Source organism: Magallana gigas, chromosome 3 (genome assembly GCF_963853765.1).
Source record: "Magallana gigas chromosome 3, xbMagGiga1.1, whole genome shotgun sequence".
Lineage (NCBI taxonomy): Eukaryota > Metazoa > Mollusca > Bivalvia > Ostreida > Ostreidae > Magallana > Magallana gigas.
The window spans coordinates 20,813,899-20,834,753 of NC_088855.1; the positions used below are offsets into that span (position 1 = coordinate 20,813,899).

The 20,855-nt window shown below is 34.4% G+C and overlaps 1 protein-coding gene across 1 annotated transcript; it reads left to right on the forward strand.

Annotated features, from left to right (window-relative positions):
• Window positions 1-1,856: 1,856 nt before the first annotated feature.
• Window positions 1,857-20,376, forward strand: LOC105342220 (low-density lipoprotein receptor-related protein 4). Its single transcript, XM_011449097.4, has 29 exons — window positions 1,857-2,105; window positions 3,642-3,718; window positions 4,132-4,273; window positions 6,622-6,790; window positions 6,967-7,104; window positions 7,323-7,606; window positions 8,099-8,230; window positions 8,321-8,457; window positions 8,560-8,668; window positions 8,799-8,979; window positions 9,274-9,496; window positions 9,616-9,778; window positions 9,914-10,045; window positions 10,507-10,681; window positions 11,196-11,432; window positions 11,708-11,889; window positions 12,157-12,366; window positions 12,461-12,624; window positions 13,134-13,284; window positions 13,398-13,421; window positions 13,577-13,822; window positions 13,953-14,201; window positions 14,509-14,700; window positions 15,202-15,418; window positions 16,003-16,202; window positions 16,321-16,470; window positions 17,610-17,866; window positions 18,376-18,564; window positions 20,147-20,376. Exons 1-29 carry the CDS (start codon window positions 2,030-2,032, stop codon window positions 20,165-20,167), a joined length of 4,827 nt encoding a protein of 1,608 aa, XP_011447399.3. The 5' UTR covers window positions 1,857-2,029; the 3' UTR covers window positions 20,168-20,376.
• The last annotated feature ends 479 nt before the right edge of the window (window positions 20,377-20,855 follow it).

Genomic DNA, 20,855 nt, shown 5'->3' on the forward strand with positions numbered 1-20,855 from the left:
CATCTTCTTAAATTTTGAAAGGATTTAAAAATGAGACATTGTGACATCTAGATGTAAACAAAACCTAAGATTGTTTCTACATGACTTAGGAATAAACAGTAGCATTGCGGGGATTACATTTAGCTTGAAACTAGATCTGAATTCAATTACAATGTTCTAAGATATTTTACTATTCTTTGTTTATCTTATTTCAATTTGCGTACAATTTTATCAAAAGATAACAACATTGTTTTCATTATTGTGAATTAAGAAACGTTACGAATCTGTAGTAGATGCATTGTTTCGAAAAATTTATAATACTGCAAGATACTTGTATGAAGACCGGGGAATTTCAATTGAATAAAAAGAAAATAGTTCAATTGAGGTCCAGTGCTTTGTCTAACAAATCTATACCATATTAATTAAATACTAGTCCATACTAGGCTTAATCATCAGATTTTTAAAGAAGATTTTTAGGTGTGCCCCACCCACTTCCAAAGGTGCCCCCTCCCGCAACTTTAATTTAGACCACTGAAATGATGGGCACTGATATTATCACACGACAATTAATTTTTAAACGCGTATGGACATTGTATAGTTTTAAAAAATATGTAGCGGTCATCGGTTAACTATTACCGTGATATTCATAGATCAGAGAGAGAGAGAGAGAGGGGGGGGGGGCTATATACATGTATGTATATGTAATCGGGGAATGAACATGCACATGTATATTAACATGCAGGCATATATATATTCAATAAACATGCTGTGTACCTATATATAGACCTTTAAACAAAAATTAGAACACTTGCAACTGCTCATTTTAAGTGATTTTGGATGATAACTGCATAAAAATTTCCTTCCTGTGCTAGATAGAAAACCGGAGAGAAATCAAATCTAGTTTGACGGTGCATAAGTTGAATTAAAAAACTTCTATGACGTCACCCATTGTATTTAGTCAACGTTTATTTTCACTATTCAACCAGCAGGTGTTGGATATATAAATATCCAACTGATAGGAGTTGGATATTTTTAATATCCAACCGTCAATCAGTTGGATATTCAAATATCCAACTGGGCATTAAACATAGAAAACTGAAAAAATGTTGAAACGTGTATTTCCAACATAAATCCAAATTTATAAAACAGAATTTTGTCATCCATAAATGTATATCCGATAAGCCACGAATAAATTTTTTGCAGAAATATCTCCTTTTCTTAATTTTGATAGATTCGGGATCACATATAAATCACTTTCATAAACTTTTAGACTTCCTCTTTGAACCTTGAACCAAATCACTCCTTCTAATTAGTTTAACAATATAGGAAATATTGTCGCACTATGACTTCATAAGACTCCTATCAATTTTTTTAGATAAATCATCGTCGGTTAATTGACGTCAAAATTCTGATTTTTCCTTTCTCCTTGCAAGTTTAAAATATCATTCATTCAAACGGTATCCATGTCTTTCCAGGAACTGTGGATCTCTATAAACATTGTACAAGTGTGTACTTTTCGTTAAAAAATTCATCTTCTAAATCTACGTCTGCTCAGTACAGCGGTATGGTTTTCTATAACATGCGCACCTGTTCACTCGTCCATGATTAAAAAGGTGTGTTTGGTTAGGCTATTGTGTATGGTATTGCTGGAATTATACTTTTGTATGACATCACAGTTGGATATATGAATGGGTCAAAGCTTCTTAGAGGCTCAAATGGGGGAATTTTTTTAAGTAAGATAAATAACTCGATAGTGTTGAATAGTTTAGAGAAAACCTCCCCTCCTCGGGCCTTCGGCCCTCGGAGGGAATGTTTTCTCTAAACTATTCAACACCATCTCGTTATTTATCCATTACTGAAGATCCGGAGGCGTGCTGATCACGTATAATATCACTGTGTCCATCAAACCGTATATAGGCCCGGGTTTGTTGACAGTACAATCACAATAGCTTCAAGGATCGAGGAAGTGAAATAGGAGCCCGCATTTAAAATATATAGACTGAATTAAAAATTACGAGGCGGGTGGACGAGGAATAAAGTGCTGTATTTTATGTACCACAGGATCAGAATGGATCCGGGTTTGGTTGTAGTGTGGAGCTTATTGTTGACCGTGGTGCTGTCTGAAGGTAAGACAATGTATTAGTTTATTCGAAGGTCGTGTAGTTTCAGTTTTGACCGACGTTATGTACATGTAGAGCAAAAAGTTAGTCAAGTGTGACTGTCCATGTTTCTCTTTTTAACAGGTGTGAAAATACCTGTAAGACATTCCTTTTCAATGAATTCAAGTAATGTTTACAATTCGAGATTATCTTTTCGGAAGTTGATGACTGTACATTTGTCGTAAGGATTATTTCTGCATACTGTGTCAGTGTCAATGAGATTAAGGAGAGATGGGGGTTGCTATATTTTTTGTGGCCATTTTCCTTCGCATGAGCCATGTACTTTTTAAAATCCATATCTAAGGGACATGGTCAGGATTCATGTTAATATTCCATTTCTTATTTTTATGTTCACAATGAATCCGTGTAAATAGGGTATTTAAAACGTCAACTAAAATTTCAATGCCAGTTGTCAAATTATAAGCAAGGCACGTCCTTTTAAGGGAAATTCTTATGGAATGGTTTTTAACACCGGGTTTCCAAAGAAAAATCCAGTAAATGAAACGGTGAATATGCAGGCACGTGGCATCTGGGATGGGAGGGGGCGGGGTGGGAGGTATCCCCCCCCCCACTTTTTGTCGTAGCAAACTTTTTTTTTAATTTACATATATAAAAGTAAATTAACATGGAGTTGCCCCCTCCCACTATTTTTGGAGGAAATAGACAGTGAATTTGATGTTATATGAAGTTATAGGTACACTATGCTCTTTTGAACTTAGCTATTTTGGTGGGCAAAATATTACAAATAGAATACCCAATTTCTCTGGATAGGGAGGGTTTATCAATTCAGGGTTGACAAAGGGACTGTCACACACAAAACGCGGTTTGCTGTCACATTGACAGTTTATCTCTCGTAACAATTTTTTTTAAAAGATTTAAATAATACCATGTGTTATGTTAATGGTTTTCAAATGATATTTTATCCTTCTCTACTATCCAAGGATGACGAATTTCTTTTCTTCTTTGAATACAGGCTTGAGTATTGAACCTGTTTCTAAAATAATCATCTAAAACATGTTAAACCTTGTTTGAAAAATGTCTCGCAAAAAGCATCCTTCAAGTCTATTGACTTAATAAACTTTGGCAAATGCGGTACAAGATTATGAGAGCATGTCCAGATTCCCGTATAGATTGTTGTGTACATTATATAACTCCCTTAGATGAACAAGTCCATATAAAGAAAGGTTTCTTTATGGACTGCGATAGGACGAATTTACATGTTTCATTTAAGAGACTGCAGGAAGTTGAAGTGGAAAATAAATCTTAAAATACATGAAAGCTGTTCTTCTTCATAGATAAATGTATGTGAAGGCTTTTATTCCCCTTAAGTGTGAACCCCACCATTTTAACTTTGGGTAAATAAAACAGTATGTCTTGGTTATCAAAGGTTCTTAATGTCATCAGCAGTCCCGTTTTAAAACGCATTATCAAGCCTAAATTAATAAAAGAATATATAATGAGCACGTCTTTAAGAACTGTTTCAAACTTTGTTTTTAATTATAGAGTTGTTCGTGACTACCCAAACCTCGGTCTTGCACATTGATACATCAACTTCACAAACATCAACCATTATTACCAAGGTAACGTATTATAATATACATGTATCTATATATAAATTCCGTGGGAAAACTACAATTTGTTTATCTATTCATAATTTAATTTTTTTATTCAATTAATTGATTAATAAGAATACCTGAATTGTATTTAGTAAATAGTTACTAATATTGATATATTTTGCCGAATTTTATGATAAAAATTACCACCCTGAATGCATTATTTTCCTATCAATGGTGGGTTTTTTTTTACTGAGAAATAAAGTATATATCAAAATCTGATTGGCGTGACTACAGTTGTATATTTGAATAACTGACATGCATAAGGACGTTAATTTATCTCATATTTGAATATTGTTGGTTTTTAAATTGTTAAATGCAAAAAACAACAAACAATGAAAATAGCCGTCAAATAACAATTTGTTATTTTGGTTTTATAGGAAAATGGGCGTCTACTGGGTTTGGCTGCAGACTGGCGTGGGGGGAGGCTGTATTACACGGACGTGTCACCTACAGGGGGTGGTATCTACACCGCCAACCTACAGGGAGGGGACGTCAGAAAACTACCAATACAATACCCTGGTAAGTTCTGATTTCAGACCTAGAAACTTAAACATGTTGGATCAAAACAAAATCCATAGGAAAAAAGTAGTTTGATTTTATGATTCATGATGGAATTTTTCATATGCTCTTTTATCAGATTAAGGTAGAATGTATTACTAAGTATTTGATTGAACAATATTGCACAGTGGGATTTGGCAAAAATTATGTAATTAAAAAAAACACCGTTCCAGCTTGATTTTAGGAATAAGGAACCATTCTTTTATCGAGTGATTGTCGGTTACATGATCAAATTTAGTAAAGCCCGATTGGCTTTATCGTAAAATATCTACATTTTCCAGTATCTTTGTTTATAATAACACTACGGGTTGATTTTGAAATGTATATTCCAATACACTTCATCACCTACTTTCTTAATATTTATTAGTACTATCGCTAAATTTTTTTTTATAAATATAAGTAATAAGGACTCCTTCTTTCAGTATTATGAGGTGATCAAATACGGCCGGGTGTGATCAAATTTATAATACCCCCCCCCCCCCCCTTTCGGGCTTTTTTGGATTTTATCACCCCGACCGTATTTCTGAAAGAGGGATTCCTGATTCCTTCGTTTGATTGGCAAAAACTATTTATCAATCTAGTTCTTACATTACCCCATGCAATCTAATATTTAAATGTAACATTTTAAGCAAAATAAATGCAAGTTTAGGTCTATAACATATATTTACATTTCGTTCGTACCAGTTAAAATTTCACGAATGAAAAAAGACCCATGGTATGTTTTATACTGGATCATAAATATCCTTGGCCCTTATGACGGGGATTGTCTATTGTTGCTGTCGTGAAGACGTGATCTCCAGTGAGGACATGTTTTAGTGATGGAACCATCAAAAACAATAATTCCCCATGCATAGGGACTTAACTTTGTACTTCTGAACGTTAAACACCACTCTCATGAATTGTCAATCTCAAGTAAACTGACAAAGCGGATGATGATACTACTTGACATTAGTCACTGGGAAATTTTAGTTGACTGGTTTGTTATATACATATACGTTCAAATTTTGGCACTAGTCACTATAAAATTTCCAGTTTACTGTTTTAATCAAAATAGATGTGCAAGATTTACAATATGACATATTGTAAATTCTGTGTCTAAACCAACACTATATATTTCATTGTGACTCGCTCTTAAACTGATCGTGATGTAACCCAAAAACGGTAGATAACAAAGGAGAAATGTGTGTTGTTTTACTGATTACATACATGTAGAAAGACAACAACTTATTCCCTCGGGCAAATACTCCTACATGCTAGCGAACATCATATGAATATCCAAAACCGACACGATTCTGTAGAGTTTACAAGTTGGAATTAACATATACCATTCTCTATAAGAAAATTAGCTTTGAACATAAGAATATATAAATATTTCATTTTCTACTTGTTTTCAGAAGACCAAAATAACATAAACTCACGAATATAAAGCAAAACATCTAAAAGGGTATTTGGTAAAAATATATTATATAAGAACAGGCTTTTTGCAATATCTTCTTCCCTGTTATTTTCGCTAAGTGTAGTCGACGTTTCTTGATACGTGCTTTGTTGCCAAGTGAGAAAAAAAGAGGGAAGCTATTAACCTATAAAATGTAATCACTTGGTAACAGTCACTAACGGAAGAGGACATATGAATCTAGAGTCAAAAATAAACTGTACAAACACTTGGGTAAACAGAGAGAGGTGCTCCTCATTTAGTAAATGCTTAATAGGACTATAGCCGTACTTGGTATAAATCCTAAGGTCAAGGATCATCCTATAGGCATATACAGAGACACTTAAACAGGCAACCCTTTTGAATAGACAAATGTGTTGTTTACACAATTTGTCTGGGTTTTAGTACTTGTACATGTGTTGTGTCATACTCGCGCTGTATCATTTTCGTGAAATCCTGGGTAGATGAAACAACAAAAAATACAACATTTAGATTCATCTGGCAATAACCGGAGTAGGGTCCAAAACCTTATCCATTCCGATACTAAGCTTGCCAGTTTGGATCACTGCAAAAAATCGAATGTACCTTATAGAATGCTCTGAAATGGTTTAAACTTTCATCAATTCTATGGATCATTACGCGTACTATCCCCAACAGCCACAATATTCAATGCTGAACAGAAGAACGAAATATAAATCAAAGAACATTTTTGGACTATTGCAAAAGATACTATTTTTTCCTGTACAAGCACTGATCTCCATGTATAAATGTATACTAGGTTGAAATTTTTACGAAGAATTAGACAGTTGATACATAGTTTGACATATCTTTTTGAGGCCAGCCTATCTTAACGACTTGACATCTGATTGGTTTGTAGACATGGAACCCGTGGGGCTGGCGGTAGACTGGGTGTACGGACACCTGTACTGGACAGATACCGTCTACAGGGCCGTTATGATGTCAAACCTTGACGGCACGGGACGCGTTACCATAGTGACAAAAGACCTGATCATCCCCCGTGGAATTGCTGTCCACCCCGATAGAAGGTTTGTTCAGAACTACGCGTCTCAATTTTTAGATTTCAAAAAACTCTCTCAAACAATTCTTGATCCATAAGGATATCTACATTAATGCGTGCAATGTCTTTAATTTTTATAAAAAGTATATGATACAAAATAAGTTTCGTATTTCATCAAACTGTATTATCAAATGAATTTGATAGAGAACTATATGTCGGCGACCAAGGAAAACATGCTGTGCAGGTTTGTGGGTTGGATGGAAGAAACTGCCGGGAACTCAACGTCACTGACGACAGCGCCACCTTCTGGCCAAATCAGATCGCTATTGACTACTCATCTCAGTAAGTCTCAAAACGGGGCTTACATGTACATGCATCTCTATAAATCTATGAAAAACAAAGTGAAAATGATTTTTATACCTACTGTTAATCAGTTTAAAAATAACCCTGATCGTGTATAGTTAAAGTGATAGCTAATTTTGAGTCAACCATATGGGAGAATTAAAATCATATAGACCATTATTCTCAACCCTGGTATTTTGGTGTTTTGTAAATCACAGAAAGGTACATTGGACGGACGGGTGGGTACCAGCTTTATATTCCTGTTCCATTGGAGGCACCGACTGCCAGAAGAAGACTGGGAACCTCTCCACAGAACTTGGTTCTAACCCAGCGTTTGGTCTTGCTGTTGGTCAGAGTGGCCAGTTGTATTTGTCCACACTCCACAACCAGTCGTTATATAGGTCCAGTCTTGATCTTGAACTGACTAGCGTACAGATAGACACGTCAGAAACAAAGACGTTCTTCTTGATCAAAAAGGAAACGGGCTCTAGTCTACCAGCAGGTGCGTGTAAAATCTCACATTACCTTCAAATGTAATGACTAAACGAAGTTAGATTTTTAGATGTAACAGTCTTCAAAATGTTGCAATTTTTGATCAAAAAGGAAACGGGCTCTAGTCTACCAGCAGGTGCGTGTAAAATCTCACACTACCTTCAAATGTAATGACTAAACGAAGTTAGATTTTTCGATGTAACAGTCTTCAAAATGTTGCGATTTTTTAAGTTAAGGATTCGAAAGTACCAAAGTTACCATGTAAAGTCATCATATTTTGTCAATTCTTCATTAAGTTTGTAAATTTTGCTTTAACACTGAATTTAGATAATAATATTTGTAATGAAATTGTACTATACAATGAACCAAAAAGGCCTTTGCACCATTATGTTTATCAATATTTCTGTCAATATGAAAATTAACAATGTTGTGTTATTATTATCTATGAACATTAAATTTGTTGGCTATTTGACTGAATATGTCCAAAATGAACTTTATGCAGTGGTCACTACGAATCCTTGTGCCACCAATAAGGGGGGCTGCTCAGACATCTGTGTTCCACACTCAGGGGACAACTTTACCTGCATGTGTCCTGATGGATCGGGAAAACTTCCGGTCAACAAAATGTGCCAAGGTAAAGATCAAATATTATTCTTCCAAACTCTTTAACAGAATCAAATTCATGTCATTTTTTTTTATGAAGACACGTTTTAAATAATTGTAGCCCCGGACCAGTTTCTGCTCTTTACCGACATATCTAGGGGAATTGTGGGAATGGCTAGTGTTGACGATTCTGAAATGCAGACGACAATTGCACGGGCTGTTAAACCTTTGGCAGTGGTTTACCATCAAACTGAAAAAGTATGAACGCGATATTTTTTAACTGTTGCTCTAAATTTTCTTACATTATGTGTACGAAAGATTTTGATATACGAGCTTTAAACACAATTCATTTTTAAACAGAAAGTTTACTTCGCCGATGCTCGTCTTCGGGCCATCTACAAATGCAACCTAGACGGAAGTGACGTACAGACTGTACTAAACAGCTCGCATGGCATTGGCCAAGTGGAAGGTAAACAGCTGGTTTAGGGCACTTTAAGGCAAATATAATACTAAATGTCAAACACCAAGGCATAATAATTCAATGTACCGATACATATGAAATTTCAACTACCAATGACATATATATCTTAACAAATTAGGTTTGTCGATTGACTACCGCCAGAACCGACTTTACTTTTCCAACATGGGTTTTGAGGAGTATGATGGGGTGCTGAGATCATGGCATACTATCGAGATGGTGGACTTGGACACCAAACAAAGACGGACCATTTTGACGTCATTGGAGAAACCCAGGGCCGTAGTGGTGGACTCAGACCGCCGGTAAATAGCCGCTTGATTCATTTTTTAAGGATATTTCTTTATCTTACAGTAGCAATGTTATTCATTTTGAAATTGTTTTATTTTACTTTGGTTGCCTCGTTGCGGGTCTTTTGTCTCTTTCCATGCAGTATAGCAGTATTGTACAATCACGTTAATCATTAATTATACTAAAATAACAATTCAGTACTCAATGAAGTTCATACAAATTATTCATTTAATTAAGCCCACTAATTTTCTTCATTCCCTCCACGAATATTTCGCAAACTGTAATACTGAGGCATTTATATTGAACAGAGTTCTGTACTACACCGACTGGGGAAGTGCAGGTCACGTGGGTAGGGTGGGTTTGGATGGTTCCAACAAGGTGATGCTAACTACAGCGGAGAACCCTAATGACCTGATTATCACTGACAATAAGTTGTTGATCATCAACAACAAACAGCCCACAGCAGAAATCATAGAAATAGACCTCGCCAACTCTAATGGCGTAACAAACAGCCGTCAACTTTTCAACGTGGTAAGTCAGGCCTTTGCAAAGATAACAAAACAGAAACGCGTATTGTATAGAAATAGCATAATATCTATTTAGTCATAAAAAGAATGTGGATGTTCGAATAATTATGGATTTTTTAATAGGAGCCGATGTCTCTGTCCATATCTGGGGGTAACCTGCTGGTCAGCTCTTTTACGGGAGGTCTCAGTATCTACAGCAAGTCAAGTCTCAGCCGAACCTTTAGCTCCATCCTCGGACAGTTTACACGAATGACCGTGGTGGACACAACTATAACTAAGCAACGAGGTACTCTGAGAGAGAGAGAGAGAGAGAGAGAGAGAGAGAGAGAGAGAGAGAGAGAGAGAGAGAGAGGGAGAGAGAGAGAGAGAGCATTTTAGAATGTTGGTGTTAATAATATGATGGGTTTTTTTAAAATTTCAGATGAAGGCGTATGTTCGAATTCCGAATCCTGCTCTGGCATTTGTGTGACTTCATCACAGTCCACTTTTTTCACGTGTCTATGTCCAACCGATAAATTCAACGAACAAACCAGCGACCGTTTATCCTGTCAGAGTATGTTGTGTTGCAATTTCTTTGATATATGTAATATACTTTGACGTCTGATAATGTAATCTGTTTGTCACCTCGGTTATACCGCTCACAACAATTTATTGAAGTACTTCGACTTAAAACAACAAGTCATTTTGAGAATAATGTTAGAAGTACTGGTAATTTCATGATATTTTAACTTGCAACTGCCTTCCGATTGTTTTCCTGTCCACCCCATCTTTTTCTCCGTCAGTCAAAACAAACCGTTTAGGACATTTCTCAAACCTTCTTCAAATTTAGATGATTCGGGTAAACAATACAGTTGTGTCGTAATGTTGACCCATACCTTTTGGCTCTGACTAAAAAATTCCTCATTTTGATTTTACAAAAATGAAAAAAATATTCAACAATTAACAAATTACATTGAACTTCATGATCATCACCTATCGAGGCGTTTAATTAGTTTTCTTTGTTTTTCTACACAGAACCAAACTCCTACTTATTATTTGCCGACATAGACGGGATCAAAATGGTCCCACAAGGCAATACGGGCGACAACCACGTCTACACCATAGTGTATCCTAGCGCCGACTGTAGCCATTTCTATGGTCTTGTAGTGGATGATAATCAACAGTATATTTACTTCAGTGCTTTACAAGGGTAATTAATACTTTTTCTTTCTACGGGTTATCCTATGAATTAAGTAAAAGCATTTTTCCAGTAGACATCGAGCGAATGTCTTGACTAGTTAAAGCTTGTAACTAGGATTTCATTTCTTAGTAGGTCCCTACTTCATTTCATACCAAAGTGTACGCACTGATTTATTCTGTTTATAAAGTCAAACGAATTGGGGGTTTTTTCTGTTAAGTGACGACTTAGTTTACTTTTAGCCTAAATTTTGAAACAAAATTTCGTCAAAGATTTCTCAACAACTATTTAGTGCATATTTTTGAAATTTTTACACACAATATTTTTATAGGCATGCCATATACCAGGTAGTAAGATGTTATTTTTACCAAATTAGATGTCAACTCCTGTTAAATGTCGACTTGGCTTATTTTGCATATTTAAATCAGAGCAGGGGTATGACCAGTGAGCATTGGCTCACAGATATCTTGTTGTTTAAAATGTTTACCAAATACAAGTCTGTTTTATATAATATTTCCATTTTCAGGAATTCAATTTTCCGCGCCAATGTAGACGGTTCGAATATGGAAAAATTTGTGACTGATGCCAATGGCAAAGTAACAAGTTTAGCTTTGGCTGGAAGCGACCTCTTCTGGACAACTACAAACAGCATTGATAACTCTACCGGTGCTATCGTTCACTGTAACACAGGGGATACCAGCAGAACTGTCACTGTACTGAGGAATACCACAACGGAACCTCTAGATATCGCAGCTGATGAAAGGTATACCACCATCTTCATCCCCCTTAGTCCTAATGAGACGTTGAAACAGTTTTAACTAATATAACTCCCTGGATTTCATTTCTTTATTTGTGTTAGTACTGAAAAACAAGATAATGTTAAGGTTCATAGAAACTCAGAGAGATACTTCCTGAGAAATATTCGACGGTTTATCAAAATTGCGTTTCTTTAGACCCGAGCTTTGTTATCAAATGTGATTTAATTGAATGAAAAATGATGTTATTTGGGATGATTATTACAATGCTTTATATTGACAGTAACATTTACTGGACAGAGAGAGGCAGCACTTCTTTGAAGCGGTTAGACAGACGTGATACTGTAGTACGTTCCATAACAGTCGGTCGCCAGACCTCTGCCATTGCCCTCACTGTTCCCTCCAGACATCTCCTGTACGCCACGGACCAGAGCGTGACATTGCGGCGGTTTCCTGCCAGCTCTGGTATTAACATACATTTATACATACATGTATATAAGACTGTAAATTAGAGGTATATGTTTCGCGTCCTGATTTTTATACTACAGAAACTAGAATTGTAAAGAAAAAGATTTGAGAAATGCAATTGATTTCAAAAGAATCAACGAATGCTAGTATTAAAATGTATCTCCCTATTTGTGGGTTACCAACATATTGGCAGATAATTATATACTCATTCCATAACCAAAGCATGATCTTATGAATTATCCTGACTTTTTATCTTTTGTAAAGGTTCATATCTAGTGGACACTATAACAGAGGCAGGGGTGAGAAATCTGAAGCCTACAAGACAATTCCTTTACCTATCTCGCTGGTGGGGAAACAACACGGGGTCGGTAACACGCCATGACCTCATCACGAAAAAAAATTATTACGTCACGAACAGTACAATTCGACCTGGACAGATGGTTTATATATCAGATCAGGCAATAAGTGTACAAGGTGGGGTAATTTTATACATTCACACTCGCAAATATTTTACCTCACACGTCACGTCCGCTGTGAACCCTCGTTTACGTCTTTGTTTTGTGTTTAGATAAGGTGGGTAGCTGTCCCTCCATTGGATCCTGTTCAAGCACGGCCTGTTTTCTGGACGTGGACTGTTACGGTAGCTCTAAATGCTGTGGTACAAGTCAATGTACCAGGTGTTCACCCCCAGAGAAAGGGTCAAATTGTGTCAAGGAGGGAGTCTATATAGAGGTAAGCGTCAAAACATAACTGTTTGATTTAGAGCTATATATGGTGTACTATAACATTTTATGATATACAATTTGAAGTTCTATGGACACGGATGCATGAATAATTACGATTTATTTTTTCCCGTGCTCATGAGCAATGGCATTGAAAACGTCATGTTTCTAGAAATACATAGACTTACGAAGCAAAAATATTTTTACATTATTACTTTGTGATCTGGCCAGCAATAAATAAACTCATTTTTGTGAACATTCTATAATTCATGAGCAATTATTATAAATTATAGCAGAGGCGAGACCTTACCAACTTACTATAGTATAACAGTTATCACTCATACTTAACACAATTTATGCATTTAAATATCAGAATTTTTAATTGATTTATTAAATCTGATTAGAAATTCATCCTAATAACATAAAACAAATACATGTTACTGTAACGTTTTAATTGATTTTACCTCTTTCGCAGATGAAATAACTGTTGTAAGTTATAGTATGTCTATTCAATATTAGAATTCTGGAGGTGCTGTGAATATTGGCTGTGAGAAATGTTCCTGTTTGAATGGCAATCTTACCTGTGACCGACTTGTCTGTCCGGACCTGGGTTCATGTCCCACAGAATACAAAAATAAACCATCTGGGTCATGTTGTCGTTCATGCTCAGGTAAATGGGCTAAAAATAAACTTCCTTCTATTTCTTGAAATAGTGATTGAGAATTGCAGACATTTTGCATATCATAGTAAAAACTAATGTTTATTTATATCTTATTACTACAGTAACAACAGCTTGCTCAAGTCCGCGTGAGTATTTTTTCCAACTTGTCTCTCACATATTTACCAGACATGTTGTTTCAAAATGATTTGATCGAAGATTAATCTCAAATACATATACAATGAAATTCAAATGATTTACGTAGTGGAATAGAGAAAACTTACTATTTATTTTCTCGTTTCAGCAACAATAGAAAACTGCCCCATCTCTACCAAATCATTTCTCCTACCCAGCAACAGTGATACGGTTAATGTGACTCTTGATGACGTCATATCAACAGCAACATACGGGAAAAGTTGTTCCGGGCAGAAATTAAACATAGATTTTAGGGATACATCTCTAAAATATCGACCAAACGTTCAAACGGTCACTATATTGGCTTCAGATAAACATGGCACTGCTACCTGTACAGTTTCTATTCATTTAATCGGTAACTACGATGCCTTTTGTTATACATTTCAATTTTCTTTGGTAGAAATTTTCATTTCTTTAATGAAAACATATGAAATGTTAGTATGTTTTTTTTTTATTTTGATATTGTCATTTTTTTGCCTTTGTAGATGATACAAAACCAGTATTTGAATCTTGTCCAAGTGATGAAATACAAATATATGTAACAGAGAGTAATAGGGTCGTCACTTGGCCCCCGGTCACAGCCAGAGATAATTCGGGCACGGTGACGCTAACACCAAATATGGAAAATGGTGTCGAGAGGCCAGCTGATTTGTATGCTATCAATTATGAAGCTGTAGATGGTTCTGGCAATAGTAAAGTGTGTACATTTTCAGTAAGAGTCGTTATGCTCAAAGGTTAGTACCAATTTTTTTTAATCATAAAAATTTTGCATTGCATCTTTTTATATATGTCCTGAAAGTGATGTGTGCATAAATGTATGTACCGAGAGCGTAATATTAAAGATAATTTGAAAGTTTTTTTAGTTAATTAAAAACGTATATCAAATTTAAGGATAAAGATTGATAAAATTTCAAAAATCCTAGTAGGTGCTTTTTCTCATTTCCATAAATTCAGTTATTATCCATGCAACGTAAACAAAAAATGAAATGCCAATGGTCTTATGTTTTCTTTTTTACATGGAAAACCCCTGTTTTGTTACAGCTTGCAAGAGCCCGCCAATCCCATTCAACGGTCTTCTGAGCTGTAAAGACGCCACTGAGCTAACATGCCAGTTTGAGAACTGTAATGCTGGCTATTTGAACACTTTGTCCGTTACACCAACCCACACCTGTGATCAGACTAGTGGACAGTGGGTCCCTCCGTTTCCTTCCAATTTTACCAACGTCTGCGTCAGTAAGTCTACATTGTTTAAGGAGCGTACAACTATTGTTAGATTTAATGGACATCAACTACTGTATACATGGAAATGTTCGCCCCCGTTTTATTTTCATCCCCTTTGCCCTCGTTGTCTGCGGGCGAATTCCAATGTCTCAAATTACTAGTATCTCTCTTTAAACACAACTGTGTGTGGGCGAATTCAAGACAATGCGAAACTTTTTGAAAAAGTAGACTGGCGAAAATAATCCTGTATACAGTATTTCAGGATGTTTTTAAATCAATATAAATCAAAAAGACCAAATTTAGATTTTCGATACAATTTAAAAATTGCTATATATACTTAAAATTATAAAAAGTATGCTGCCTACTATTTTGTACTTCTTCTATGTATGAATGAATTCATGAAGCAAGTCACAAAATCATGTCATATTAAATGTTTTGTGTTTGTTCACATTGTAACTGAGTAAAAGTTCGTATGTTTTCATATTTAGAAATGTATATTTTTTTCATTTTCAGAGCCCAGACCCTCAATTATTCAACGAGAGTATAATTTTGAGTTTAATTGTCCAAATTCCGAGTTCGATGCCGGGGACCTACAGGAGTGTATCTCCAACGCTCGCCTGTGTCCAAAAGATGACATTAAACTTTGTGACCGACCTTTCAAACGAATTCAGGGCGTTGCTGAATCAAACAGCCTGATGAATATAAACATGAAGATGGAAGGAACGCTACCGTATGATATGATCTATATAGTTTACCCGTCAACACCTAATTTTAAAAACACCAATTGCTAAAATTAACTTTTAAAAAAAATATCATTCATATCAAATTATGAAATACGGAATGAATTAATTTATTATACAATTGCATAGCCATGGGTCTGTTTAAGAACTTTCATCACTATTGACATAATTGTATAACTTGTGTAGACACTGAGTTCATTTCTTAAATTAGTTACTCTTATACATTGCATCACAAACATTTGTTATATCTCTAAGGAAACATTGCATATTGCAATGTCAATGCCTGACTATCACTCGATCCGTACATTGCATGATATTGAATCGAGAGGCTATATTTCGAGTGTACAAGTGTACCAGAAAATGTGGTTAATTTTTAAACCATACAAAGTGGAACATTATAAGTTATAATATAAAGCAGCAAATTTTCAATGTTTTAAAATATGGCCATGTCTGTTTTACAACTTTTAAGCTAACAAAAACATCTACTGCACTTATTATTAACGGTAGCTTGTTAACCATAACGTTAATGTTTATGAACACAACTCAGTTAAGTTGTATACAAAATATGTTTTAGTTATGGAGGCAACCTTGCGGACCTAACCAGCCGGATGGACAGCGCGGGACGAATGATCGAAGACTTCTTTCAAACTGGCAATTTTAAAACAAAATGTCCAAAAATCACCTGTCCTTTCACAAAGGCTACGTCCAAGCCAGATATCAGGAAATGTAATATTGGGTCAAAGACTTTCAATGTACAGGGAAAGGAGATTTGTGGTGAGACATTTTTAGAAATAGAACAGATAACAAGGACATTAGCTCCTTATTGTTTTATAGATTTTCATATTCAAACTGTTTGGGTTGTGAACTAATTGAACACGGTCTTATTAAACAGCTCCATGCCCTGCTGGATGGTTTTATAACATGGATGGCGACTGCTCACGATGCCCATCGAATACCTTCCAGGAACGAACCGGGCAGACGATTTGTACACCCTGTCCTGAGAAAACTTCTTCACCGACCGGTTCTTTCCTCCAATTGCATTGTACGTTATAAGTGTACATATTCTAGCGCTAAACATTTGAATATATATACTATATTTTTATACAGTAAAATGTTTAAATCTGAAATAGAGGGACTACTAAATAATGATGGCATGCCTTTAAGTTATATCACAGGTCACATTTTAAGTTAATTGTGCATATGATCATTATGTTTTATAATTAGTATATAATCAGAACAGAAAGATCATTATTTCTTTGTTACACAACATTCATTAAGAAAATTAATGTTGAATTAATAAAAAAGCTTTTAGGGGTTCTATTTTCTTTCGTATGAAAGGTTTTTTAAATAAAAAATTACAAAATTCAAACAATTTTATATAATTTTTAATATATTTTTCAACATTTGATAGGGTTGGAAAATATTTTGTAGGTAAACAAAACATGTTTTAATCTAGAGAGTTTGATAGACTTTCAGCATTAAACCATGCAAATATATAGAAAAAAGTCTTAATTTTGTAAAAGTTGTACCTTTGAAGCCCTTTATCTAAAAATCGACATCACTGACCCTCCATGTTTTATAAAGCCAAAATGATACTTAGTACATATTTAGACAAGTGCCTTTATTTTATAAAATTTTCCATATTCAAAAAGCTTTTATTTTCAAATCAAATCTTATCTTTCGAAGAAATTGGCTATTTAAACGCAAAAATATCAAGAAAAATATATGCAGCTTTATTTAGAATTTTTCCTTAATCTCTGTATTCAAACTGATCATGTGCACAATTCAAAACAATATTCGATGTTATAATTACGTTTTAATAAAAATACTGGCAGATCCCAATTCAGCTCAAATTACATTTTAGGTGCAAAAATGTCTAACTGCACCTTAAAGTAGAGGGATGAACACTGAGCCCCCTTTTTCTTTATATTTTTAAATTATGTTTTCTCTGCAAATTTCCATGATATACTTCTCGAGAAATTCCTAATACAACCGCATTGAGAAGTGGGATAACTTTATCCTGTTCATCACTGTGAAAAGATAACTTTCCTTTGGTAAAGAAATGTTTCTCTGTATACTTTAATGAGTTTAGATATGGCGGAGTTTACAAATTACAAGCTTTAAGTGAACATGTATTCTTTACTATTGAATATTCCATCCTTTGCAATGTTTTATTAACAGGTATTCAGAGCTTATCACAAAGTGGTGGCAACACTGACACCATGAACATGCTTACAATCGTAATCCCAGTGATTGCCGCTGCCTTGGTAATACTTTTCCTGGTTGTCGTCATCGCATGTTTCCTGAAGAGAAAGAAGGCGTCTCAACAACCATCCAAGAGAGAAGAGAAGTTTCAAAACCCCATCTTCATAGGCCAAGGAAATGATGCATTTTCAGGTCCTAGTGTTGAGGAATATGACCAGATTCCGGCAGACAAGGTAACTGATGTTAATTGGAAAAATGATTAGGAGGCAAATTAGCTTTCCTAGGTTGTCATATTTCTGTGGAATTCAAATGGTTTAAGGAAGTTAAACATTTGCATGTAAGATACTGTAAATCACATAACTTGATTTTTCAAGATCTCTGTTGGAATTTAAAAAGAACCACCTGTCATATTCCTTTTAATATTTTATCATACGGTAGGGTAGTATGTGCATAAATAATGATTAAAATATATATCTTGTTATTTCGAGTCTAGATGGATTTTGTTGAATCATTCATGTCATAGGATGACATCCAATAGTTGTAGTATTTTTTCAATTTTACTAACTTTACTATTGTCTTGGATTTAAGCCTTTATTGGACATATTAAACCTATATATTTTTTTAACGAGGAAAGTAAATGGAGAGTAGAGTGTCAATGCTATACATATTTTCTTTTTGACAGTATTTAACGAACCACAATTGTTGTCTGGTATAACTAAGATTAATATTTTGTTCTTACTAGATGTTATCAGAATCTCAGATTCACAACTTTAAAAAAGTAGGAAGTGAAGGCGATTACGAAAGTAGTGCAAACCTTCCTGGGCAAGACCACACATACCAGGGTCTGAAAGAGGCTAAAGGGACCACGAACAAGGCGTTCGGCCAGTCTAACCACGACTCATCGGATGACTACGACTCCCCACATGATCCAGTTAGCAATGACTATATGACACCTTTAGCTTGATACTGTTTATCTCCTTTGTATTGCATATTGGATAATCTTCTCGATATAAAGTCTCCTTTATTATTTAGACCAAATTCACTTTCATCTGTTCGCAGAAATTAAACCAATTGAGCACGATTTTTTTTCTCTTGATAAAAACTGTCTATTTGTGATGTTGTGTTGGAAGAATTAAGCTTTGTTTCGCTTTGTTTCTTGGCATGCTGCTTTATTATGTCCTGGGTTGATACCTAATTTGAATGCTAAGCATATGATACATCTGTGGAACGTCGTCTCTTATTACCCTCACACAAAGAAAGCTTTTCTTTGGTCCATGATCAAAATTTTATTGAATATATACTGCAGAACAAATTTTTCATGGAGTCACTTAATTAATAATCAAAAACAAGAGCTAAAATTAGAATTGTCTTATTCAAATGATACTTTCTTTTTATAACAGACAATCAAAAAAGTCCATTATATATGTATCATCTAATCAATTAAAAGGAAAATATTTTTTTTAATAAGCTTTTTTTTTCACCATAGAAAGTAACGTAAATGTTAGTGAAAAAAATTGCTTTTGCAAGTATTAAAATTCGTTGTACTGTGAAATTATTTTCAAATGATTTGAATTTGTTGGTTCTTTTGTCAAAGAATTTATAAAATAATTCGGGGAAAATCGAATAATGTTTTTTCACTTAAAATAATTAGGATTTATATTTCCATTGAAAAAAATATCTGTATTGTCCATATCTTATGATAGTACACGAGAGATAAGACAAAATGTTTCATTTTTGAAAATTATATTTTGTATTTTAGAGGAGGTTATTATTGTTTTTAGAATGACCCTTGAATTTATTTGTAAAAGTTAAATTTGTCACCTTTCCATATGTATTTTAGCAAAGTGTTGTTTCAATTGCTATGTATCGTTTGATTACATATCTAGAAAAAGTAAAGAAAATACACAACGACAATATATAATTGCAGTTTTTTGTTTTGCAACGAACGCAAAGATGACGGACATGAACAATTTGTTTAATTGAGATGTAATTGAGATATCATGATTATTAGACTGAGTAAAAAGTTTGATAAAACATGGTAATCAATTGAAATCGAATATTACTGGAACACAATTATTGGATTGCATGGTGTATTAAATCATTGGAATAGGTCAGACATTAAGTTTTGTTCGTTTTTTCACTTCGCCTATTTTCTTACTAGTGATTATTACCAAAATATTGGATGTACATGTGAGCCGCTGTGCATTTTGTCGCATGTCTCAAAAGATATGATATAAATTTCATCACTGGAGCTTGGTAATTACTTCGCTTTTTTTAACATTAAATTTTAAAGTATAATAACACAATGAACTGGTATAATATAATTTGGAAATGGATTTTTAAAACTGTAAAAAAAAAATATAAAGCAATTAAGCATGTCCATTCTTGTTGCAAAAAATAATTATACTATTTTCTCTCGAAATAGAATATATTTTAATTGCTGCTTTTAACTTACATGTTTAATGTTTGAAAAGAGTCCTTACGTTTCATGTATTTTTTCTTTCCTCTTTAAGTTTTGGCGGTCAATGACTTGAAGAAAGACAACGTGCACATCATTCAGAACGAGTTTTTAATTATCCTTTTCTTCACCATCAAAGAAAGTGCACCGAGCTATCGGGAGAAAAATCATCAACCTTGCTTTATTTTCCTATTTTTTATTCTAAAGACTTCATTGTTAATGCTACGTTTAAATCATTTTAAAATCGTGATTTATTAATAAATAAAGTTTATTTTTTAAAAAGTATATTTATTTCATGTCTTATATAAGGAATAAGGAATCATTCTTTGAGTATTGTAAGGTGATAATTTTGGTCAGGGTTTGATCAAATCCAATAAAGCCCGAAGGGCTTTATGATAGATTTGATCACGCCCCGACCGGAATTATCACCTCATAATATTAAAAGGATGATTCCTTATGATATATATTTATATAATTTTATGCCATTGTACGATTAAATAATTAAATATATATATATTAAGAAAAACCCTGCTGGCGCCTCAATTTGGCGTCATTTGAAATTAAGGATTTTATAGTACAAAATCGATACGTAGTGTTATCACAGGCAGAGACACTAGAAAATGTAAATATATCGATATAAAACTGATGTAACGTTATACAAAATTTAACAATTCTATCATCTAAATAAGGAATCAATTCTATGAGTATTATGAGGTGATAATTTCGGTCGGGGCGTGATCAAATCCAATAAAGCCCGAAGGGCT

Coding starts and splice junctions, on each gene's coding strand:
- LOC105342220 (XM_011449097.4), top strand. CDS start 2,030: ATGTACCACAGGATCAGAATGGATCCGGGTTTGGTTGTAGTGTGGAGC. Junction 2,106..3,641: donor GACCGTGGTGCTGTCTGAAG/GTAAGACAATGT, acceptor TTTTAATTATAG/AGTTGTTCGTGACTACCCAA. Junction 10,046..10,506: donor CGACCGTTTATCCTGTCAGA/GTATGTTGTGTT, acceptor TTTTCTACACAG/AACCAAACTCCTACTTATTA.